This window comes from Halichoeres trimaculatus, unplaced genomic scaffold (genome assembly GCF_033239565.1).
Source record: "Halichoeres trimaculatus isolate MK-OKI-2021-1 unplaced genomic scaffold, fHalTri1.1 fHalTri1_scaffold_21, whole genome shotgun sequence".
Classification (NCBI taxonomy): Eukaryota; Metazoa; Chordata; class Actinopteri; order Labriformes; family Labridae; genus Halichoeres; species Halichoeres trimaculatus.
In genome coordinates, this window is record NW_027437199.1 from 17,659,025 (window position 1) to 17,685,344 (window position 26,320).

At 39.8% G+C, this 26,320-nt stretch overlaps 1 protein-coding gene across 3 annotated transcripts; it reads right to left on the reverse strand.

The window, feature by feature from the left end:
• Positions 1-69: 69 nt before the first annotated feature.
• Positions 70-23,948, reverse strand: LOC141810544 (proline-rich protein 5-like). Of its 3 annotated transcripts, none has more exons than XM_074698200.1 (10): positions 23,684-23,948; positions 17,236-17,325; positions 14,247-14,423; positions 13,524-13,604; positions 12,512-12,618; positions 10,433-10,524; positions 10,201-10,341; positions 5,137-5,281; positions 4,723-5,025; positions 70-3,671 (listed from the first exon to the last, which is right to left on the reverse strand). In XM_074698200.1, the coding sequence occupies exons 2-10, from the start codon at positions 17,259-17,261 to the stop codon at positions 3,319-3,321; spliced, it is 1,425 nt and encodes a 474-aa protein (XP_074554301.1). In that variant the 5' UTR covers positions 17,262-17,325; positions 23,684-23,948; the 3' UTR covers positions 70-3,318. The 3 variants fall into 3 exon arrangements, with proteins under 3 accessions (XP_074554301.1, XP_074554300.1, XP_074554299.1); XM_074698199.1 differs by having other exon boundaries at positions 14,247-14,426; XM_074698198.1 differs by having other exon boundaries at positions 14,247-14,434; positions 17,235-17,325.
• Between the last annotated feature and the right edge of the window lie 2,372 nt (positions 23,949-26,320).

Genomic DNA, 26,320 nt, shown 5'->3' on the forward strand with positions numbered 1-26,320 from the left:
AATGAGTGTACCATCCATGTTTTAAGTCAAAGTACTCTGAATGTGTGACCTGAGGATTAAACCCAGTGAGTTAAAGAAGTATGTACTATTGTAGCCTGAAGAAGGAAAAAGCGCAAATTTATTACATTTACTGATTTATTTGCAGCTACATGTTCCTGTGGTGTTGTGCGAACAAGTCTTTGTGGTCCTCACACTTCTTTACAAACCTTCATTTGTTGTAAAGACGTGGATATTCATGGAGTTTGTGTGTAAGAGTGAGGAGTGAACACAGTGTAAAGACAAACCGGAGACCCCAAAAAGTGAAGCAGTCTCCTATCGTGAACTGTAAAAGAAAAGAGAAAGACAATAATCTGAAAGTTACATAGAGCGTTGGTTTTTAGAGATTGGTGCTAGCTAATGTAACAAAAGTTTTTATTTGCTGAATGTACCAACCCAAACTCAATCCCCCTGTACTTTAAAGCACAGCTGAAGCTGAGCTGGATTCAGCTTCACGCCATGTAAATACTCCCGTACATTTCCTCCTGCTTTGGTTTGACAGTCTGAAAATACAACAGACACATTTTACTCCTTTGCTTATCACTTTTTTGACGACACATTTGTCCTTAGGCTTATATGAAATCCATATAATTCTACTCCAGCTGTTTCAGTCATCTTATTCTGTCTTTGAATGTACGTTCATCTATCAGCAAAGTGTTTACTTTATATAGTCATAGCTACAAAGCCAAACGGTGCCAACTGTGGTTCACACCTGATCTCTATGACTTAGCCGTTAAATATTACATCACATTTCAGGTGTTTGTTTGTTGTGTTTGACCGCGATGAATAACTCAACGCAGAAAAATACCAGATTGTACCAAACTGTCTGATGTGTTATTATAGAAAATGCACATTTTTGACTGTACCCATCATTAAACTGCCCAACAACATTCAACAAGTATTTGTTTAGCTGGTGATTTAAATTTCTATCTTTTAACTGTCTCCTCTGAACTTTCCTCTTTAATTCAACATAAACCACATCTGCTTTTATTTATATTCATGGCAGACTTTATGATGATGGGAAGAACATCTCTATACCAAAGGTCTCCAAAACTTTTAGACCCCTATGATGAGACTACACTCCAAGGCCAATACAAAAACAGACAATTACAACCAAAAAAGCCTAAGATACTTAATTTAGCTAAAGCTAGACTGGCTATGTGGACACATTTCTGTTTCAATGAATCTGCCTCCTCTGACAGTTCTTTATCCTGGTTTATTCACCTCAGAGATCTTTAACAAAGAAACATGGAAAATATTTTCATAAAATTTAGCGCCCATAAATGTGGATTTTTTTAAAAAAAATAATGGATGAAATATGTAATTGTTTTTGGAAAGTATTTTACGACCCCTTGATCAGCGTTTGGGAACCACTGCTCTGAACTGGAGAAGCATTAATCATGGGTTATCTTTGTCTCTTCCACACAGTTGAGTACCACTGGTTTAGCATGACATGATGTCCTTGGGTAATGAACAAAAAATGTTTTAGTTACAAAAACAAAATTTGTCAAAAAAAAAAAAAAGAAAATACTACACTACTTATTCATCTACATGTATATATTTTTCATTGCAAAGATTTTTTTTTATTTTAACCAGGTTAAACTCAGTATTCAGTGTACCAATTCATGGGGCTGAGTCCTGTGCAGTTTTGTGTCCAGAAAAGGATCCCTAACCCAGCCATGATGACATATGTCACCCACTGAACCCCCTTACTTTTTGGCTACGGAAGTATCACATGGTTTTATATATTTAAAAAAAAATACTAAATGTGTTTAAAGAGACAGTGTAATAACAAAATTAGTGATTCTGTGCCTCAGGGTAACACCAAGTCATAGGGTCAAAGTTTTGAGTTCTAATCACTTTTCCAAACCATGGACTGTATAATAAACAGGAGTAGTAGTAGCAGTAAAAACTGCTGGCAAACTGTGGTGCCCTCTAGTGGTGCTTTCAAAGAGACAGAACTTGACACCAGCTGGGTTGAGTGAATAAATAGAAGTTATTGGATGTTAAAAATTAAAATCAGGGCACAATTCATGTCGGGGACTTGTCTCACCCTGTTGGGCTCATAGTGTGTTTAACATATATTTAATCAACTTCATTATCCTTGGCTATCTATTTTAACTTAATCTAACTGTCCTTCTACACACAAGATCCTGATCTGTCTGTAGTTCCAGTTGTGATTTTTTAATAGGAAACAGGAAAAAAAAGCAAGAAACAACAGAAAATAAATAAGTTCATACCTGCATGCTCACATAGCAATCAGCTCTCCCAACAGCTCCTTCTTTATCTTTACTCCAGAGATGTTTCACTGATCCTTTCACTTTGAGTGAACCAACACAAGATGGCAGTGTCTGAAAAAGTCTGGATGTAGCCCTTACACTGCCTGCAGGGCTCAGTTTGAGCAAAAGTCTTGGTTTTCATAACACAGTGTTTAACATTACATCAGTCAAAGGAACTTTTAGCCTGACAAATCTGTACTTAACCAAAATATCCACACCAGCTTTAATTCTAGAGCCAAAAAGTTGGCTGTTTGGTACCACTCTGACTTCAGTGTTACAGGGACGTCTACAAACTTTAGGACAGGCTGAAATCAAATTAACTCTTTAGATCTTGTAATATCTCAGTCTGAATCTCTGACTCTGAGATAAAGCAGACGAGTCCTGCAGAGAATATTTAGATTCACCAGGAAATTAAAGTGCCCCAGTTGATTCAACAACTTCCCAAACAAGCTACAGAGACTGATGTCATCATCATAAAGTATACATCAGACTAAGTGCAAATGAATATTTAATCATCAAAAACAACACAGGTTAAAGTTGGACCAACAATATCAAAGTATCACTGGTCAGAGTTTGTTTGTTGTACAGTAAAATGTTAAAAGCTAAGTTTGACTGTTAAACATGATCATTAGCATCCGTCTGAGGGAGAAACTTGACGTCACTGAAACATTTTTATTCTCCAGGAAGTGCAACAGCTCCCGGGGTGTCGTCATCACTGGCTTAGTGGAAGAGTTTCCGTTCATAAAAATATATTGCTAAGATTTAACCCATGAGGAGTCTTTGTCTAGTTTGAAGGTTAGTTGTGTGATTGTAGATTCCCAGAGAGGTCAGTGCTGATGTTTCTATCTATCGTGAATAAAACAGGTAAAAATATCCAAGTTGATTTTTTTAGCGGTCATGAAGAGGTTCGACATTTCTCACATCTTACAGAAAAATGTTGGAGTTTGAAAGATTCCCTGATGATATGAGTCTAAAAAACAGCAGGAGTGTTTGTGTGTGTGTGTTAGGCCACACTCTGCCTGTTGCTGTCTCGACTGTGCGTTGACCCTACAGAGCACCGCCGTGTGAAGTCCAGGAAGATACCGTCGTGCTCTGGCTCAGAGTCCAAAGACTCCAGGATGTGGTCCATCATGATCTCAGGGCTGGAGGCCGGACTGGGACCAGAGCTGGTGTCATGAGCCAGCACTCTGGAGGAGGCAGAGGAGCCTGATACCAGAGAGCCTGTGCAGTGAGTGTCCTCAGCTGGGGACGGCTCAGGGAGGGTGCAGGGGGAATGGTTCTGGGATGGGACAGTGAGGGGACCTGCTGGACTGTCAGAGTCTCTGGGTGGGGGGTCCTGGCTGGAGGTCACAGTGTCTGAACAGAGGAGAAGAGCGATTGAGACAAAAAGACACACTTTTAAAAAAAAGTCTTAAAATCATTTTTATGTTTTGGCTTTTAACCCAGCTTGAGACGCTGCTCATGATTTAGTGTTTTATGGTTTTTTTTTTTTTTTTATTAATTGTTTCAATGTTTTGAATTGTTTTAAGAAACATGAAACAATTATTTTAGTACCTGCAACTTTGTTTCTTTGATTTATTTGTTTTCTTTACTTATTTATTCCTGCACCACCTTTTATGTAAAGCACTTTGTCTCAGTTGAGTTGAGTTTATTGATAGTGTTTTCTTTTATCAGAATTTACAGGTGACTGCAGAGTGAGGTGCTGCTGCCAAAGGATGGTGGGTCTGTGCAGCGTTTTAAGTCAGAAACATGAAAAACACCAAGTTGTTTACAGGTTTTGTTAATCCCAAGAGAATGCGCCACCTTAAAAACTGACGTAAGGGGGTAATTCTACAATTACCAGAGGCCTTGTGTGAATAGGGCATGAGAAGAAGTGTGTCCAAACTTTTAAGAGCTGTGTCGAAACGAGGGCTCTAACTTGTGCTGCAGTTTGACTTTTTAAATTCTTGTATAAATGCATCACAAAGATGTTACAGTCCAGTATTTACTGCTGAAAACAAAGTGGCAAAATTTTAAGTGAGTACAAAGTACCAACAAAAGTTAATGTGCTACATAAAAATGTTACAAAAACTACAAGCACTTAAACGAAAGGCCTGCCTCCAAGTCAAGACAGTAATTTAGGACTTGGATTAAGAGGAGGCAAAAGGGATGGTGAATTAGACTTAACGGGCAGGGACAGCTTCTTTTCTGCACATTGCCTTGGTAAGTTTAGCTTTAAATGAAAAACTGTTCAGGAAGTGTCAGTGCAGTGAGAATTCAGTGTGAATGAGAAAATTCAACAACAGAGAAAAGTGCAAAAAGTGTCTGAAGCATTGATCACTTCAGGGTAAATCCTCCATAATTCTTTACTCATTATATTGAAAATAAATATGAACTTTTTAATTTGTCTTATTTCCTGTTTCTGTACCTGAAAGTGCAGCAGAAGCAGTAAAAGATGGGGAGTGATTGGCTTGGTTGGATGTGCTGGTGTTGCCGGTGTTGTTGTTGGCAGTGTTTGTGGGTTCAGCTGCAGAGCTGGTTTCCTCCAAGCAGGAAGTCATCTCAGAGACGGAGTGTCGTCTAATACCTGTGCCGCCTCCCACAGAGGAGTCCACATCGTACTCCACCACGGGGGTCAGCATGGGAACATTGTAGCTCTTGGAACGTACCACTGGGTTCTTAGCGGCTGAGTTGCTTGGTTTGGAAGGCCAGGAGCGCTGCAAACGCTTCTCTAAGAGGGAGGAAAGGGCAGCAGAGGGTAAAAGTGCACAGGAACACATGAAACATGAGATCAGGGCTTACACATTTTCACTAACACACACACAAATACACACACACTCACCTAAAACACAGGAGGAGCAGTGCAAGTTGGAAGATCCATCTCTGGAATATAAACCATCAGTGCCGAGGTAGGGAGAGACCACCTTCTGAATGAGAGACTCCAGTCGCAGGTAGTCGTCTGTTACACCTTTAGATTCATGGACTCCCTGCAACACACACACACACACACACACACACACACACACACACACACACACACACACACACACACACACACACACACACACACACACACACACACACACACAGAGGATGAATATATGTCAGCCAACTTTAAGGGCACAAAAAACAACAACAAAATCATCTCCAATGATAAAAACACAAAGAGAAACAAAGAAAAAAAGAGTTGAGTTGTTTTCTGTGATTTAATCAAAACATTAAACCTTCAAATGGGAGAGACTTCCCTCTAATACTGCACAATGTTTAAAAAACTCATCCAAACACATTTTCCACTTCCAGATTCCAAGAGCAGAGTTTTGCATGGAAAACTAGAGATCAGTTTAACAAGCCTAATGGAAATTAAAAAAAAGGTTAAAATTACTTTCTCAAAACAGAACCATGTGGTAAACAAAAATTCACATCACTGTGCCAAACAAAACTAATGATCCTCCCTGGTTTTACTGTGCAATGAGTGTCACCCGAAGAGAATTGTGGAGCTTAACTGGACCTCAGAGGGACTCCAGTTTGTTCAAAGTTTGGGTTGTGTATAGGAAGAATAAAGCTGATAGCTCAAGTTTTTCACTTAGTTATCAAATTGATACCTCAACATTCTCTTATCTCTCACTTTTAGTTTCATGTACCTCGGGTGAAGAGTGAAGCCAGGCAGCAGACAAGAAAACACTGAGTGTATAGTGAGTTTATTTTAGCATGTGACTAATTAGGATTAGCGCTCCACTGCTGCTAATGGCAGGACTACTGGATATTAATTTGATGATGTGATGGTTTATTTTTTTTGTTCAATTTTAAAAACATGTTTTTGTCGTACCTTGATGTTTTTCTAGTCAAAAAACGCACAACTTGAAAGTAGGCTATCAATTATACAGTACAGTAGCCTTGCGACCTAGCTACTAGCTAAGCTAGTTTAGCTAGTTGGGAAAATGTTCCTTTCTCTTACAAACTTTGGTGGTTAAATCTTGATGTAAATGTTTTTGTTTGTAATCATGGACAAAGTTGATCTGTTACATGAAATTTACTTAACACAATTCACTTTTGTTTGTGCAGTTGAAACCTGCTGTGATTGTCGTCAATGGAGTGCTTCCTCATGGCAAATCTGGCCCAACAGCACCCCCTTGGTGTCATACTCCTTGGTATTTATTAATTACTTATCTTAAACATCATGTTTGCACATTAATAAAATAAAATGTTTAAAATGTAAGATTTTTGGTGGAAGTTTTGAATAATGAGGAAGCACTCAGGGGAAAAAAAAATCTGATTTTACCACTTTTTAGAACACAGTGAATAAAAGGACAAAATTTTTAGTATCTGGGTTGACAACCTGGCCAGAATACATGTTAAGAGGTTAAATATTAATACTTGATAGGCTCTCAACCTGGACCCAGATACAGTTGCTATTTCAGGTTCGGCTCCCTGACTAAACCAGTGATGAACTACGTTAGCAAAATAATAAAACAGTAAAGGCCCCACTCACATTCTCTACCAGGCAGACTCTGGCTGCATGATGGTGGCCCATCAAATGGGGGTATTTTGGCTTCAAAACTGTACAATGGTAAAAGGCGTAGCCACACTGTTCATTTTATACACAGCCTATGGAGAAGACTAACACAAAGAGACAGTGAAGTCTTTATAACTGTGAGTGTTTGCCTCAAATCAACTCCAGGGTCTGTTCTGCTATGGACTCTGTCTGTATTTTGGTTAGAGGAAGGGGTTGTGATGGAAAAGATGTTTTGGGGTGTGTTTGCCTGTTGTTTTGGGGGGCACACATCACTCAGGTTACAGCAGACTTGTTTTCTTGTTTCAGCACCGTCTCCAGACAACCTTGGGGTGTTAAAGCCCCATACACTCGATGAGGGTGTGAAGGTCTGGGGGGAAAAAATTACCCTCAAAATCAATTATGTCATGTGTCATAAAGAAATGAGCTTCAAAAGAGGGGGAAACAAGACCTTTCTGTTAGCGAGCCATATCTGTTTGCCTTGAGATGCTGTAAGGACACGACATAAGCCTGTAAGTGCTTTTTAAAGCTGGAATCTGTTTCAGTTGATTTCACAGCTCTGACACACTTACTACGCACATTTCCCCACTGCCTGTGATACATATAGGCCTCATAACAAAGAGAGATCAATGAAATTCAGTTCTGTGAATCATTGAAGCCATGCATCAAAACCACAGCCTGGAAACAAACCACTTAAGAGACCAGACCTGACTGAACTGGCGTCACAGAAGGGGAGGGAAATTACTAACAGATGAAACGAGAAGTAGCAAAAACAGAAGAAGGAGATGTGATCTCTTTAAAACTTCATACCCTGTTTGTTCGTTGCTCCCTGTTAATGGGCTGTAAAAAAGGCACTCCTCTGAAACTGTTTGGTTTAAATGGAAAAGTATTTTGTTTTCTTTTACTTTGTCATATTTAACTCGCCGTACCTTGCTCTGTCTGGCTCGCTCTGCCTCAATAAGTGTCTGGTAGCAGCATTTGCAGGCCATTGAGTTACCACATTGATGCCCAGAGTTACAGAACAAAATCCAGACACAGATGAGAGCAGATTTAATCATCTTGCATTCATCCCAGTTACATCTGAGCAATGAACACCTGACTCTGCAGAAATGCAACAGATTTCTGGCTTTCTAATAAAACAGGCTGATGAAGGAAGAGTGAGGCTCATCGCACGGTGGAGAAGATTGTTCTAATACACAGGAGCAATATTATCTGATACCAGCATTTTGGAGACATATTTCCACACTGTTGTACCAGTAAGAGCCCTTCTTCAGGGACTCAGAGTTCACCAGCTTATTGTGTTCACTGAAATTTCTTCACAAAAAACAATCTGGTTTTACATTTTACTTTTAAATCCAGCCCTCCCTCTACACTGCAAAAAAACTGAAAACTTATTAAGGGTATTCGTCTTATTTTCAGTAGGATATGTCTTTCTAGACTTAATATGAGCCACATTCACCTGACCAGTCCAGAAAAATGTCTTTTTTCCAAGTTATTTAAAGAAAAAAAAGGGGTCTGAATTGCTTGCAACAAGTTTAAAAGATTCTACCAATGGAAAAAAAAAGAAACGTTACTTCAGTTAAGACATTATTCTAGTTTCAACCATTTTTCAACCATTTTTTCTTATTCCAATGGCAGATTTTTTTTACCCATTACAAGCAATCCAGACCTCATTTTGTCTCTAAAAACTTGAAACAAGACATTTTTCTGGACTGATAAGCTGAATAACAAGAACATTTTTACTTGAAATAAGACAAAAACACTTGATGAGATTTCAGTTTTTTGCAATGTTTTATCTTAAGCTTTTTCCTTTTGGGTTCATGGGGGGCTGGAGTCTACCAGCTGTCAGTGGGTACAAGGTAAGCTACACACTGATACTGGTCAGCCTATCACAGGGTTTAAAGCTAATACTTTGTTGAACACAATAAGGTTAACAAACGCTTTGTCTTGTCTCTTATTGCAGCTTTCATGTAAAAGAGGTGAAAGGGAAGAAGTGTAACAAGTAAAGATGTAAACCTCAAACCCAGCCAACTTCAGGCCAAAGGGCCAAGAGCTGTGTCCTGGGAAAACACAGAGCCCAGATGGCAGCAGGAATGAGAGGCTGAGGAGGAGGAAGTGTGACTACTGTACGTAAACTGAACATTATGCTGACATTTCACTTATGATTTACCACCCAACATTTAGTGCCATTTTGTCAAATGAAAAAGTTACACCTGAAAGGATTTGAAATATTTAAAAAAAAAACAAGAGTCAGAACTACATCGAACTACAAAGAAGCAAAATCTTTCGGTTTCCTCAAAAAACTCATCAAAACCAGCATATTAGACAAATATAGGGAAATAGAGAAAATCTGAACTTGTGTTCTTTTTACTTTTCTGTTGTTGTTTTTTTTCCCTTTGGTTTGGTGGAAATTTAGTTTTTTTTTATGTTTGTGATTGTTTTTTTCATCTTGCTCCAGACAAGACTTAATGGAAGGTCAAAAGACATGCTGTCCGGGAGTATTTTTGTTTTGTCAATCATGTGTTTAGTTAAAGTTTTGTGAGAGAAGGTGCAGATATAACAAGACTGTTCTTCTTTCTGCTCCTTTTCATTCATTTGAGTTTTTTATCTTTATATTGTAAATATATATACACACATTTTATGACAACATTAATGAAATGAAGATCAACTACAACTATTTTATGTGATAACATAAAGGAGCTACCGCATTGAATAACATTCTGTTTCAGGGCAGAGCTTAGTGTAGGTTTAAAGAACAAACTAAATGTAAGTTCATAAACCTTATTTCCAAAAGTCATTTCCATCTGGTGTGGTGTCTTTCTGTCTGACTGGCTGTTCATGTTGCTCTACATGAAGTCTTCAAAGATCAAAACTCTAAAAAATGTCACATTTTCTGTCCTAGTTTTTATTTTGTCACCTGTAATTTTTTTTCTTCTCTAAATTAATTAAAGTAAACTAAATCAATTAAATTGATAACGTAATTTTATGAGCTGTATACTAGGTTATACACAATAAGTGTGTTCTTATTTTCTGCTTTCTAAAGGGCACAGAGCCCTAAAAAGTCAGTGTAAACACATATTTTTCACACAAACGTTAACACAGATATTCAGACATAGACAGGACACAGGGGGCACAGAGTGGTCATGGGAAGATTACTGTGCTCTCTGTTCACACTGAGATTACTTCCTGTGAGATCTCTGCAAGAAAAAAAAACAGTTCCCTGTACCCTCTGCTCCTCTCCTCTCCCATCTGCTGTCGTTTAGCCTCTGCTCTCAACCCCACATCAGTCATGGCTGTTTGTCTGTGCAAGATGTGTGTTTGAGAGAGTGTCTGTGCGTCAAAGGAGATGATGAGGGGAAAAAAAGTCAAATAAAGGCCTTGTGTGTTAATACCTACCTGTAGTATTAGCAGCATCTGAATGATTGAAGGAGGAACTCTGGCTCTGGGTCGGGACAGAGCTTCGTCCAGTTTCAGGTTGAGGGTGATGATGTTTCTGAAGTGGAGCAAAGCCAGCTGACGAACTGACGGCTCCTTCCCCTGTCAGCACGTTTACAGACGTGTTAACACACTCTTTTCTGATGAGCCAACAGGCCTGTGTGTGTGTGTATTGCTTGGTGTGTGTGTGTACCTGAACAGGATAGAAAATGGCTTGCAGCATGGACAAGACATCACAGAAGAAGAAATCCCAAGTGTCAGCAAGTGAGTCCAGCAGTTTCTGACCTTTAACGGAGAGCAGAGAAACACATCAGGTGAGATCTTCAGGGTCTCAAAAGATCAAAGTCAGCAAGAAACAGTAATCAGAAAAAAATAGAGCAAGTGACAAACATTAAATCTTGTATCCTATCAGTATTGTCTTTACTGCTGCTGGTGTTTGAGGCCGACCGGACCACGTTTTGAGCTACAACTGCCAGAAAAATAGAGCTCAGATCTTATCTTTTATCTTGAATCTGCATATTAAAAAAAAAACAAGTTCTGCAAGAGCGAAATGCATCTGCAGTGGTTTTCCTCAAGTTGAATTTCTCACTTTGAACAGGTGCAAAGTATCACTTCCTGTCTGGTTTTAGTGACGACAATACTGACAATCTAACACAATCAATCTGTGTGAGTGCGCATTAGTGCAAACGTCTGATTGCGCTTATTAACTTCAAAGGTGCCTTAAATAAAGGTCACATATAAACCACAACTGACAGAACATTAAGATGTCTGAGTGTTCTTCTCACTTTATAGCTTCCTCTGACTGACTTTGAAAAGAGTAAGTCAGGCTTCAGAGGTTTACATCGTTCAAACATTAACTTAAAATCTCAAACTTTAGACAATTATTGGTTTTCCTGATCCCAGACTTGAGACATTTGTTACCCTTTACATTGTCACTGAGTTTGAAGACACTCCTTACAAACGCCTTTTTAGTGCACTGAATCAAATGTCTTCAGAGCTTTACATCACATTTATCATACTCTAAGAAGATGCTTACTAAACAGTGTCTCAATAAGAGATAAAAAAGGAAAAATTATTTGCAGTGAATAAAAAATCATTTTTGCTTGACCAGCTGCATTAACAGATATTTTGAAGTGTAGGGGTGCAAAGAAAGAAAGGCACATACAAAGCACATACAAAGCATTCTCGCTACTGAAGAGGGAACTAAGTTCTCAAAGGTACTTTAGACACGTTTATATGTTACACAAATGTAACATATAAAGCCATAAAACACACTAAAAAGACAGACATCCTAAGTTAGTTTGTAGTTGGGATCAGCATCCACAAGAACTAAACTGATTTAATGTTGGACTGTAAAGAACACACAGAGATACCCACTTTGTGTAGCACGTTTTTTTCCAGCCCAGGTGAAGTTTAGTGTGTTTTGCCAGTAAGGCGAGCACTTAAGCGCTTGTTTTTCAACAATTAGGCCACAAGGGGTGCACAACACAGCTATTGAGGCTCTTTCCAGATGATTTTACCTTTTGATCAACATATAACTTGTATGCGTTTCCAAAGCCACTTGAGCCTAAAAAGTGACTCTTTATTGATTTAGATTTTTGATCCAGTGTTCATTTTATACAGTTATAACTTTTTTTTTAAACAAAAATCTGCAGGACTAAAAACATTCTAGCTAGCATCTAGCAATTGATCATCTGTTGTGAGTAGAGTCTGTTATTTCTTATGCTATTTTACTGACTCATGTCTTTCTCATGAACCTCATTTTTTCTGTGAAATCAAACTTAAAAAACAAAACAAAAACAAACATACTGTGCCTCCTATTCACTTGGATTTCTCTAAAGCTATTGGTTCTGGTTGAGGCATCTGGGGCTGTGTGATTGAATTAGGGCAATTAAGCTACTGGACTTTACTTTAGGGCAGGGATCTCAAACTTGTGCCACTGATTAGTCCCTGCTCTCTGCTTGAAGGTGAGGTAATCAGTTAAATCAGCTGGTGGAGTTTCTGGTTGGAAAGAAAACCTGCAGCTTCTTGGCCCTCCATGGCACAAGTTTGAGATCCCTGCTTTCGGGTATAACTTTTTCTGGTAATACTGAAAATTAATTTATGCTTGGTTTGTACGTTTGTGGGTTCTTTTCTGCACGTCAAATTGGTTTTTAAACTTTAGAAAAAGAAATGTGACAAATAAATAAATAAATAACATTAATTTAAAAGTCAAACAAAAAAAAGTATGTGTGATGCAGAGTGTGTGCATGCAGTGTGTCCATATGTGTACCTTCATAAAAGCGGATCTTGTCTCTCAGGATGACCATGCCCTTAGTGAGCAGCTGGTTCTGAAGGTACTCAGTGAAGAAGGAGCCCAACTCTGTCTTCAGCAGCTGCCTGCAAATAAGAGGATGTTTACATATGAGAGCATTCAGACTGTATGTGAGCACACACACACACACACACACACACACACACACACACACACACACACACACACTCTCTCTCTCTCTCTCTCTCTCTCTCTCTCTCTCTCTCTCTCTCTCGTATAAACTCAAACTAATGAGTTCTGGGCAGTGTTTAAACAGCAGCAGACTCAGAAAATGAGAGAAGATTTTAATCAAAATGAAAATAAGACTAAAGTATTTCATCAGGGCATTTAAATAATAAAACAAACAGTTAGCCAGGGTTCAGGTTAGTATAAGAGGACATGAAACTTTAAATCTTTGCTGGATAGAAAACACTGCTGGGATTAAAAAAAAAAAAACTTTTTTCCACCTAATTAAATTTTTACATCCCTACATACAGGAAACACCAATCCTGGCCACATTAGACTGACATCCTCTGGGAAAATTCGTGTAATGTGCATCAGTGTATGTGTAAACTGTTTACGGTGTGTATACATGTGTGGTTTATTCATGTGTGTGCAGTCTAATATTTACAGTACACGCCTGGGGTCAGTTTAACAGTGCTGTCTCAGCTTCACTTTAATAACACGAACAACTGTGACCCCTCAGTAACCCCAGCCTGTCATTCCCCCTTTTTAACAGCTTTAAGCTGTTTCTAATTCAGCAAACAGTCAAGAAATGTTACAGGCCATGAATTAATGCGTCGGTAAAAGCTTATTTAAGGAAGCCAAAGCTGCCGTTGTATGTGGGAAGGAGGGAAATTACAGCAGAAACACCCTAATTAAGTCTAAGCCCGGTATACAAACTGCAACAAGCACAATGTTTGGTATGGAAAGAAGTCTGCGAGAAGGACAGAGAAACAAACAAACAAACAAACACAATGAGACAGCTCACCTGACACCTTCATTCAGAGTGTAGAGCTCATTTTCCCCGAGATCCTTCCTCTGGAAAACTGAAATCACTGCATTCTGGATGCTGGGAACAAACACAAACATAAGCTTTTAATGGAAACAAAAAATATTGGTGTGTCTCTTTTCCCCATGAGACAAAGCTAAGAAAGCGGACTCAGACTGAAGCATCCATCCAGGAAAAGCTGGGCTGATAGATGTCAGATCACCTCTTTCTTTTGAATGTCCAGATTTGTCAGCTTGAGCATTTGTGGCAACCTGATGTCGAGTCTTTTGATTTCAAGATGCTCAAAAACATAAACTATACACAAATTGTCCTGAAATCTAGAGTTGAAACAGTGTAAAAGAAAAGCAAACAAGGCAGGGGAAGACATGAAAGGGCACTAACTCGCTGCCATGTCCGCCCTTACTTTCCACTCACTGCGTGTCTTGTGTAAAAATATCTAGAGAAACAGGAGAGAGGAGCGGAGAAGAAAGGGATCTGTGATGCAGAAAGAGATGAAAAGAGGAGAAGGACAGCAATAAGAAAGAGACAGTGATGGAGCCTGAGGGGAAAAGGCAAAAAGAGATGATGTGCATGCATGTGTGTTCATCACCAAATAATACCACCAACAGAGCCTTCTGCTCAGGATGTTTATTCAAAACATGTACCCCCAAAGAAAAGGAGCTCGAGGCTTCAGACTCGTGTTTGAGTCTCCTCCACTCTGACCTGTTCCAGGTGGCGTTAGCTCCAGCCCTCCTCTGCTGGGTCCCTTTGTCCCTGCTGCTCTCCTCTGATAGTCCTCCCTTTTCCCCAGCTCCTCCTCCACCTCCTTGGTTTTTCGCCTGCGAGAGGTCAGTGAGGCTGGAGGATGAGCCGCCTCCTAACCTCAGCTTGCTGTGGAGGCTCCTCGAAATCCAAAACAGCAGAAAGACAGAAATAACATAAGTATGCACACATTCAAACCTACTGCACACCTACAGAAGGTCAAACCCAGCTCACCATACCAGGAACAAGCTGCAGAGATTTCAGTTCAAATGAACTGAGTGTTTATTGATGGGTGATAAGTTTTATTAGCCATCTGTTAATGTTTACACAAGCTGATGTGCTGCACTGCACAGGGAGGGGCAGAAGAGAAAAAGCCAGTTTACCTCAAGGGAAACGTCTTAAAGGTTAGAGAACAAGAGAGGAGGAAAAATGAAACAAGTAAAATATGAACTCAACAGTAAAGAAAGAGGAGAACACAGAGAGGATGGTATAAATGCTCCATACACACAAAAAGAAGGATAGAGGGTGGATGAAGAGAGGAATGGAGATAAAAAGTTCAGAAACGTGACAAAGGGCAGAGAATGGGCGTATGGAGGCAGACAGATGAGATGAAGAAAAGAAAGATCAAAAGTATATTTAGATGGAGCCGTTAAAGGCTGAACATCAAAGATGAGCCACTTTTAAACCAATACAACTGAAATGTACTGTCAATTCAATCATAATGTTTTTAAGTGCCCGTGTCTTCATTGTGAGCTCTTAGAAACTTAACACAGAATGAAATTTAGATTCGGTATATTATCTATTTAGGAGCAGAGCTGAGTGGGTTGCGCCCATTAAAAATTTGCCAAATCTTCTCTGCCAATGCAAAATAACTTATTCTACTGTTGCTGTTGACTCTTGTTTTGAGCTTCTGGTACCCAAAGGTGCTGCCAGTCACCTGATTTCAATAATAAAAATGAGAACATACAGCTTAAGAGAAGAGGAAAGTGAGGACATTTTGACATTATGTACTGCAGGTGTCCTCAACAGCAATAGCTCACAGGGACTCAGTAAGTAACTCACCAAAGAAACGGAAATAAAATAAAAGAATAAGGTTGAGAATACAAGAACTAAAAAAATCTACTTACTGCAACTCTATATCCATTCAACCTCCTCCCCTACCCCACAAAAAATCAGCCAATCACATTTGTGTTTATGATGCCATCCCCTGTCCTGATGACCAGTAGCTAGTGCATGGAGTTTAAAGCTATTGTTTTTGAACTGAATGTGGACAAAACTATCTTTAGCAAAGCCAGTGCACCGTTTGGAGATAGAGCATGAGTGAAACCTGGTCCATCAAAAAAAAAAAAAGAAAAGAAAAGAGGAATCAGACAAACTACAGCCCCCTGGTCAACAGCCACAGTGTCAAATATCATATCAACGGTAAAGCCTGTAACAAGGTGCTAAGCATGTAATAGGTAAAATAATAAATAATTATGGGGACTAGAAGTAGCTTGCAACTTGTTTTATTGTTTGAAAGTTGCTCTCATCCTAAAAATGGATACAGGTTTGAGTTCTTTTCTTCAACGAGGCACCTAAAAACTACAGAACAAAGGACAACTTTTATTTTATTGACAAAATTGAAGAATAGAAAGCAAGAAAGAAAGAAGTATTACTATAAAAATGTCTGGTACAGTTTAGGAACAAGTTACCCAACTACAATATACAGCCGTTACTGTAAGCCTATCTGTGCGTGTGTGTGCAAAATGAAAGACAGGATGAAGATCTGGAGGAAAAAAAAAGTCTCCACCTCAAACTTTCACATGCCCTTTAAATAAAGCTTCTCTGCTCTTTTCTCCTTTTTTCCATCACTTCATCTTCTTCTTCTACCTTAACTGCTCCAATTCTTCACTTCCCTCTTTTCTCTTTCCTTCTCTTTGCCAGTCTGTGCCAACCGGTGGTCATGTGACCCAGTGAGCTTTTGTACTAGGCGAACAAAAGAAGGTTCAAGGGCTGCCAAGAGGGAGGGGAAGAATTTAAAGGTGACACACATTTCACTTCCTCTTCTTCTCTTTTTGTTAGTTTCAAGCCAAAGACAGATATAAGTTGTTTTTGAGCTGTTGGGAGATTGCTATTTCATTCTTGGTCTTTATATCTTTTGACCTAATTTGTTTATCATTTCACATTGATTTGTTCGCAGTGATTCATGCTATGAGTAATGTTTGCATGGGCTGATCTTTGGTAATGGAAATGGATTTAGACAAACATTTAAAAAAGGGAAAGAAGAAGTCAGGAAGATGATTGGGAAATGGGAAAGAAAAAGGTTAAGGATGGACAGTCAGAGGTAAAGAGAAAAATATCAAAAGGGGAAAGATGTGTGTGTGTGTTTTTAAGGTCCGTCTGTCAACCTGGATCTTAGTTCAGCTCCATATAAAAATAGGTCAGTGTGAGAAACAGGAGCCCTGGGCGCAAGCACACAGGAGACACTGAGACACACATACAAATAAACTCACACACACACACACTGAGTTCACAGTTCATGGGTCAAAGTGGGATGATGAGTTTCCAAGCTCTCGCCGTGAAGGACCAGAAACTAAATCAAAAAGAGCAGAAGCAACACCCTGGATGATGGAAACAGGGGCACGTTTGTACAGTCCCGTGACAAGAAGAAAGACACTTATTGTTCCTGGCTCTGAAACAACAGGAAGAGTTTGGAGGGAAAAAGCTGGTGTCTAATTACCAAACAAAGGAGGATAAGGGGGATGTTTGCATGGATGAAAGAATGAATGAGGTCAGTGAGGGATGTGTGTGTGCTCCCACTTTCATTTACCTTCTTGTGTGTCCCAGAGAGCAGGGACAAAGTGAGAAAATGAGGGGGAAGAGAAAAGTGTTGGAGCTGTAGAGACTCAGCACTCTGAACTGTGTGTGTGTGTGTGCATGTGTGTGTGTGTGAGTGTGTGTAAGTTTTTACCTCCTGAACGAACCCTCTCGTTCCATGCTTGCCTGGGCAGACGGCTGCGACCTAGCGACCACTCAGTATCCATCTCAAATGTGTGAGCATCTGAAGGGGAAAACAGGCAAAAAAAAATAAAAAACAGAGACTTGGATCAAAGTGGTGACCTGATGTTACTCAGTTAATAGGCTGAGCTGATTTTCTGGTTTAGACCCAACCCACGTTTCCTGGAAGTTTAACATGTCACAGCAGGAAGAGCACAGGTGTAAATAATAAAATGAATAATAACTCAGAATCAGGTGCACTCTGGCTCACCCCTGCAATGTTGTGTCTGACTGGAACGCATGAAGACAGGGTATTGTGCTTTGTTTAAGTGTCAGCGTCAGCGTAACATGATTTTTTAGCTAAAAAAAACTGTTGTTTTTTTCTCACACGGCTGTTTTGGAAAACTCTTTGTCTGTCTCTTTAAGGTTCCCCACTCTACAAACCCACTCCCTCTGATTGGCCAGCTCTCTGGAGTCCTCTCATGGCCAGAACTATGGGCAGACCTTGGTGCTTGAGGCCTGTTCCTCCAATGTGTCATGAAACAATTAGGAGATCCAAGTCTCTTTGAGATCTTGTGACGACCTTGGCTGTTCTGAGCAGTTTTCAGGCAGTTCGAGGGATTTCTACAATATATAATTATGTTGAAGTTTGAATCATCACATCCAGTGTTGGAATTTTTTATCCATGTTTAAAATATGGGAAAGAATAAAACCCCTATTTTAATCAAAACAGGGACTTCGCTGAAAAAAGCCTTTGACTACTTTCTGATACCAATATGTGTTGGAGTTAGTTAATTCTGCACTTTACCTTCATTACATTTACTTTAAACATAGAGTCGTATTTAGTACGCTGAGAAAGGATTTAGTGTGTTTCATATTTACTAAACTCAACATCCCAAAAGTAGCGGGGCTTTCTTGAATATTCCATATGCACTAACTGTAGTGTGAAGCATACATGATTTTTCATAATGGACTCACTATGCCAGGGGTAGGCAACCTAGGGCACGGGTGCCATAGCTGGCACGTGAGGCTATTTATGTTGGCACTCAAAGAATAACCACAGTGAGGAAGAGGACAAAATAAAATAAAGTAGAAAAAAAACTTTTGTGTTGTATTCTATGTAACACTTAAGAAGAAATTGAGCACATTATTAATGTTCTTTCATAACAATTTAACAAATAACGTTAAATAATAAATTCAAATCATGATGTTACAAGTGCGCAGATGTGTCTTTTTCGCAGTGTTATTAAGGCAAACAAACCAAGCTCCAGTCATCCTTTGGAACATGGCTGGACAAGGGAGTATGGATCTAATGCCAAAGATGGCCAAAGATGGAGCGATATGCACCCTTTGCTGTGAAAGTGTGGTACGTAGGACATTAAATAGGCAGTCTTTTCAGACCAAACGTGAAAACAGTGTCAGAAAAGTATGTGAAACAGAGCAACACATTCAAATCTTTCTGTATTGTTAAAAACCAGGCAACAGGAGGAGGTTATAGCATTTCTCGCTGTGTAGCTAAGCATGGAAAACTATTCAAGGAGACTTTCTTATCGACTGTCAATGATTTTATGAAAGAAGTATTGGCACTTTGGGAATGGATATATTTTAAAGTGGCGGGAGTCATGAAAAATGTTGCTTACCCTTGCACTATTCCCTAAACAACTAATGACACATCTACAGAGGTTGAGTTTTTTTTTATTTGTAACACAACCAGTTAAATAAGATGAATCAGCTTTAAGAAGTCAGGGAGTATTATTTCATCTTATTTATCTTAAAGTGGTTTTAGCTTTTTAATAAATGACATCTATCCTGCCATCAGTACGCTGACAAAAGCTGCTGTGGTTCCCTGTAAATATTTGTTGTGGCGGTCGATGTGGTCGTGTTTCAGGATTGATAGCAGCTGCTGTGATTATTGTGATCTTCGTCAGGTGAGCTTTTTATGTTTGAATGCCTCTTTGAGGACATTAATCATTAATCTAAACTCAACGACTATATTCAGTTTGAGCACTACAGGCTGAGATGGATGTATTATGAGGAAAACAGACTCTCAGAAAGTCTACCTAAACCTTGCTACCAACATGTAAAGCAGGTGTATTATTTTAAGGCTATGTAAGACAATAAAACTGGCTTTTCAAAGTTGTTATACACTTCCATATCTAACCCAAACTTACTCAAAAGTATGTCTCAAAATGAGCGGGCTACAAAATACAAAGTGATTTGTGTAAGAAGAGCTTTGTTGTGTTACTCATTAAAAGTGATTTCTGAATGTGCCTCTCCTCAGTGGCCTCCCCGTGTTGACTCAAAAAGACATTGTGGCAGAGAGAAATTTACCCTACATGTCTGTAGAACCCACCCAGGGACATTGACGTGGTTACGCTCAAAACAACATAAAGGAAGCTCTGTTTTTACAGACGTGGTTTCATTTTGCTCTGACGAAAACATGATGTGAAAGAGGCTGAAAATTCACAAAACACTTTCATGTGGTGGTTTTTATATAGAGACAAGTAGACATTTCATTCTGCAAATGCTTGGGTGTCAGGACTGCTTCTCATTGACAAACTCTTAATATCACTGAACTCAAAGACCAGCTGTTAATGCATTCACTTTGTGTTCAATTAAAGACACTTGATACGCAAAAAAAAAAAGAAATACTTTAAAGATATGGAGCAAATGTGAAAAGATGCACTGCACTGAGTCAGGCATTAACAGGAGCCTCACTTACACTAACAGACAGACAGCAAACAGACAGACAGGTGTCTCTATTCCCCGTCTAACTAACAAGGCAGTATTATAATCTAATTAAAGTAAAGTGGAGACAGACATTTGATATGGCCTGAACTCAAATGCCCCCTCACCCACTGTCTCACCCACAGAGGGAGAGTACCACGCATACATATCGAGGAGGTTTGTCGAAGAGGGACAAAGAGGGTAACGCAGGAGATCCTCACGGCCTTTTTCACTGTTTATAAATAAAACAACATGTCTGGTGTTTGTTTTCTTTGCTCCACAGCCCCGTAATGACGTCTATAAATTCTGCAGAACCCCGTGTCACTGAATGGTATTTCTATAGAGAGGGTTTTGAGCGTTTGTCTACAAAGCGTGGGTGAAGAAAGGTTGGTTATTTTGAATTTTGATTTGCAATGTGACTGTTTTGGTGAAGTTTTGGTCATGTACAGATCTACAGCAGTCTCGAGGTGTTAACTGTGTGTTTGTTTGGCAAGCTCTGACTCTAAATGGACTCAAGCTTTACTTCCTGGAAATTTCATGTCACTTTGTTCAGTTAAATCTCCAACCAATCAGCTAATGTTTTATGAACATTTTCAGGGTTTCTTTCACAGCTCGGGTGATAAAGTCTTCTTTTCCACGTGTTAGTCAATGTTTTTAGTTCCACTCCAAGCGGCAACCTCCAGTCTGAGAGTACAAGACAAAACAGAAGTGCTGAAATCTGCTGTTTCTCCAGTGTCTGCTCAAGGCTGGCTCCGGAAGTACCGCAAGTCAAATACACACCAAGCCAAAAAAAGATATTTTCACAGTAGAAATCAACATATTTACAGCCTGGTTTAAAAAACCCTATAGCTGTCTACAAAGCCACTTCCAATATGGCTGCGATAGCCAATCTGCTTCAAAAATTCCCTTTCAAAACAGACGGGTGACATCAGGGAGACTACATCCATTTATTTTACAGTCTATGTTCCAGTAACTTAAAGTGATACTCCGGGATGGAACAAGTTGGGTCCTATCACAAGGTTTAGGGCAGAAATTACCCCTACAGCAGTGTTTTTGTGCAGCAGAAGCCCAGAGCGCACACACCAAACACCCCCTCCCTGCTCCTCTGCCGGTTTCCTCTGCACTCAGACGGGGCCATTTTTTACTTGACCAAAAACACAAATAAACGGACTCCCACTGAAAAATCTGATATCGGTCTGCATTCACGCTTTATTCAAAGTGAACGGCAGGTCGTCCTCGCTCTCATAATCACTCATCTTTACATTGTTATTGCATAATTTGTCCTGGCAGACTACCTGCGTTTGTTTATATCTGGCACGCCACGCGTGCTGACTGATACACTAAGCGGCAAGCGCCAGCTGCGGCTCTGCAGCAGAGGTAGCACCGTTTTACGACACAATGAGAACTAGAGCCTTATTTAGCTGTGTTTTTGTGTGAAAGTAACGCGCTGAAAATTCTCTAAATAAAGCGTGAATGCAGACCGATATCAGATTTTTTCGGTGGGAGTCCATTTATTTGTGTTTTTGGTCAAGTAAAATATGGCCCCATCTGAGTGCAGAGGAAACCTGCTGAGGAGCAGGGAGGGGGTGTTTGGTGCGAGCGCTCTGAGCTTCTGCTGCACAAAAACACTGCTGTAGGGGTAATTTCTGCCCTAAACCCTGTGATAGGACCCAACTTGTTCCATCCCGGAGTATCACTTTAAGCACCAAGAATTGCATTTGAATAAAGATTTAATGTCTACAACTACTTTGTTCAGTGACTAGTCCGCTATTTCTGTGTACATAGATCAAAAAACATTGAGCTGTGGAATAGCAGTCTAATGTGTTCCATGGTAACCTAAAATGAATGTCCCCATGAGGTTATCATCTTTTTTAGGAGAAGCACTTCTTGTTCAAAGACAAGGTTCAGATTTTAAACTTATTTGGTCAGACTGATCCCAAATAGGTAGAGAAAATTAAAAATGCTGTTTTAAAAAAAGCTCAGATCTCAGGAGGTTTTAGCTTTTGCTTCAATAACCCTGCACAAAGCCCACTGTGACGTTGGTGGAAGGTGCTTCTCTGGACACAGGGATGCTATTCATGCCATGTGTTCAACTTTGTAATCCAAGTTAAAAAAAAAAAAGCAAAAAAAAAAAGCAATATCTGTTATCTAGACTAGGGGTTCCCAAACCTGCAAACTCCAAAATAGCAGTGCCAGAGACCAGTGACCCCCTGCTGTGGGAACACAAGAGTAGGCCAAAATAATCAAAATCCAATCCCTACATTTTAGTTTAACAATATTACATGAAATATGCAACTGTCCATATTTTTTGAGACTGGAAAGGAATATCAAAAATAGAAACTGTTTTTTCTTTGTTCAACTTGCAGAAAGACACTGGTTCTGTAATTCTCATCCAGGAAGGCACTGCATCAGAAAAGAAACAGCATGGGGACAAAGTCAGTGATATTAAAGCTATTGAACAACTCATTTTTTTGCCACATTTTGTTTTAGTTTGAAAGCTTTTAGACTGAAGTTTCACGACTTGTGGTTATGAGAACTTGAGAGTGTCTCACTAAGCCTCTGGACAGATATTCATGAGCGATCAAAACAAATGAAACCATTGAGCTCCCACTCATTTGAAAATCATGACTTCTCTGAGTTTTAAGCCTCCTCCTCCTCCTCCCCCTGCCATTTTCTCAGCAGCAGACAGTTTACATTGTAAGTGGATATCAGAGACTCCACAGTTGAAAATTAACACCCATAATCTCCTTCAACTGGAACTCACAACACACACAGCACACACACACATACGACTGGCAGAGCAACAGGGGAATTACCACCCTGCACCAGACAAGTGTTTGCAGCAGGTTTTTCTGCTCTGCCTCTACCAGCCACTGGCACAAAAGCAAACCAGCTGCTTTATAAATCATTGGTGTCGGTTTTTAAGGGCTATACAACTCTGAAAACAGTCTCAAGTCTGCCACATGTCTACCAGACAGAGGACTTTTTCTACTGGGGTGGCCACTGTGGAGTATAACGCAGAGGCAGTATGAAGGATGAATGGCCGCACAGAGACAGAGCATTTATTAGCCTTACTGTGGCCACTGATCACATCTGATAGTAATGTGTAAGTCCTCCAAAGATGTGATACCTGTGTGTATAATTTTTAAATTTCAAAGCAAAAAAAACCCAAACATATGGCAACAAAAAATAACTTAGGATTGGTTATTTAAGGAATGCAACTTAAATGCAAAAGTAAAAGTTGACCATGACTGAAATGCTAAGAAATGAACTTGCAAAGAAACACAGCTGACTTCAATTGTCTCATCTTGACATCAACTTAGATTTTATGACAGGGCACCTGGGGTGGCCATACAGGTGTCAAGGGGGGCCATACCACTCCTCTAGAGGAGCCCTTGTAACGGGTGGGCACCCAGGGTGTAATATTTAACTTTACATGTATGCAATGTCCAGAAAAGCCTTTTAAAAAATTAAATCATTTATAACACTTATTTTAAATACAGACTTCACTAAAACCGTATTAAACATTGAGTTACTCTTGTTAAGTGCTAGTTTGGGATAAAACAAGTTTTCTTTTTTCATTCAACGTATTTAATAATCTAAAACTCTACTGCTCGCAGTGTAATACTGTCGAAAAGACGGACTTTCCCCATGTTTTGACCGAATTCAACCACTTTAATTTAAAAAATACTCACTTTTTCAGTTTCTTCCTCGCTCTCTATCACAGCCAGCGTTCTTGGTGATTAAATAAATCCCGAAATAACTCCAGTATCTCCGTCAAACGCCGGCAGGTCGTCTGCTCTACACGAAGCAGGGAAAACTGACTCAACGCGCGAGGAGCTGCGCACGTTCTCCTGAGATGATCCAATCCGTGGACCTGACCCCCGGCCCGCGTGAGCTGCCGCGAGCTGTCAAAGCTGCTTTCTAGAACCTCCGCGAGCGTCACAGACAGAGAGGAGGAAGTGAGAGAGGGACGTAGAGAGGGAGTCTGACAGATGACGGTGTGTGTGGGGGTGTGCGCACGAAGCTGCGTGTGGTTTGTGTGTGTGTGTGTGTGTGTGTGTGTGTGTGTGTGTGTGTGTGTGTGTGTGTGTGTGTGTGTGTGTGTGTGTGTGTGTGTGTGTGTGTGTGTGTGTAAGGGTCGGTGGGTGACATATGCAGCTAGGAAAGTGTTGTGGCTGAGTAGCCTATGTGTGTGTGTCTTTTGTTGGGTAACACAAAGGAAAGAAATGAGAGGTCATATTTTAGTCTAGTTCTTTTATGTTTGCTTCCTTTATTCTAAATGGCAATTACAGTTGTTAGCCTGCAACTAAGCATATGATGTTGTTTATTGTGTACATTAAATACCAAAGCTTGGGATAAAACAAATTACAGTGACTTCAGGACTAAGTATAGTTTTCATCCACCTCAGGGCAGAAAATTTGTATGTGTGGTGGCAAAGCTATATGAGACATAAATGAGTGGGTTTGGATCCTGAATTACAAAAGGTTACACCAGTGATTTTCAAAATAGGGACCATGGCTCAGAAAAATTGGAGGTAAGGGGAAAGATCTAATTTTTTTTTTTTTTTTTCATTTTTTATAACAATTTTCCTGAACATACAACACTCAAAGTGCCATAATCATCAGATTTTCAAGTATCCAATTTAACCTAACCACATATTGTGAGACAACTGCAACCTTGGCATGATGATGTCATGACCTGGCAGTTTGCGCCTGTTATAAAGCTATCTTAAAAAACTGAACTAAACTTGTAGGGCTCTTTCCCTGACTTCTTCAGCTACTGGCTACATGAAAGAAAGTAGCATCCTACCTTGGCATACAGAGCCCTGAAATGCCTTCTCCCTTTTGCAACAAGCCGGTTGTGTGAGTCTGGCTTTTGTTTGTTAATAATTTCCTGTTCTAAACAAATGTGATAATTATTGAAAAGTGAGTAAAAAGTTTGAAAATATATTCTTAAAGTTGACATTTCTTCACATATTTTGAAATGTATGTTTCCAGTAGCAAATGCAGTTTGGGGGGGCTTTGGCATAGTAGAGTTTCCAAACCCCTGGGCTACACACACCAGCCACTTTATTGTTATTACACTTGTTCACCAGCCAATCACAAGGCAGGGACTCAGTACATTTAATTATGAGAACACAACAAAGACAAACTTCTGAAGTTCAAACTGAGACTCAGAATGGAAAAGAAACATGATTAAAGGGACTCTGAACATGGCATGGTTGCTGGTCTGAGTATATTTGACAAACTGATCAGCTGGGATTTTCACATACAACCATCTCTAGGATTCACAGAGAATGTTCCGGCTCTCTGAGCCAAAATAGAGAATATTTTCTCTGCACACTTTGCCACCTCCATGTCACAAAGATCAAATCATCTCAAACTGGTTTCTTGAACATGACGATGAGGTCACTGGACCCCAACAGCCTCCACAGTCCCCAGATCTCAATCCAACAGAGCACCTTTGGGATGTGGTGGAACGGGAGATTCTCATCATGGATGTGAAGATGACAAATCTGCAGCAACTGTGTGATGCTGTTGAGACAATATTCAACCTTGTTGAATCCATGACACCAAGAATTAAGGGGATTCTGGGCAAAGGGGGTCAAAGAGGGTGGGTGGGTATAGTTTATTCTACAGTTTAATGATATTAGGAAAAGTCATCAGCTAAAACAGTGAATATGTCAAGGTATAATGTGACTGTAAAAAAAAGTCCCTGTTTCTTCCTGAAAACAGATTACAGTGTGTCCTGAAGAGGTACAGCGTGTATTTAGCCTTTCATCACGTTACAAATCCTCTAGTAGTTCTCAAAACAATTTCACTGGAAGCCAAAACCTGCTGATTAACCTGCAGAGGAAATTGAGGGATCTCAGAGAGAAAGTCAGAAGGGCACACGAAGGAACAACAACCTCTCAGATGTTGTGAGAAAGTAAGACAGAGAAGGGAAGAGGAAAAAGAAATACTGCCTGTTGCTTGAGAGCGACTTTTTGTTGCAATCATCTGTGTCTTTGTCAGCAGCTTGAAAACATTTGGTGTCTTCGTCGTCAGCAGATTGGACTCCCGTATGTTTAATTCATGATTAAAAAAAAAATCATTAGCAAACCAATGCAACAGCAGCCCACTCACAACACTGGGCAATAAACTGAGAGCTTTTACAGCCAGCGACTCAGCAGCTTCTGTGCATGTGTGTGTGTGTTTGTGGGTGTTCACTGCAGAGCCAGCTAACATTTACTGCACATGCTGAATGTGATGTACAGATCACTGCAGAACCACACACTCCAGACAAACTGCTCTCTTGTCTGCACACACTGCACATGCATGCAACTGTGA

Excerpts from the sequence above, each read along its gene's own strand:
- LOC141810544 (XM_074698198.1), bottom strand. The coding sequence starts at position 17,261 with ATGGAACGAGAGGGTTCGTTCAGGAGG. Across the intron at positions 10,525-12,511 it reads CAAGATCCGCTTTTATGAAG|GTCAGAAACTGCTGGACTCA; the intron begins GTACACATATGG and ends TCTCCGTTAAAG. Across the intron at positions 5,026-5,136 it reads CTGCTCCTCCTGTGTTTTAG|AGAAGCGTTTGCAGCGCTCC; the intron begins GTGAGTGTGTGT and ends CCTCCCTCTTAG.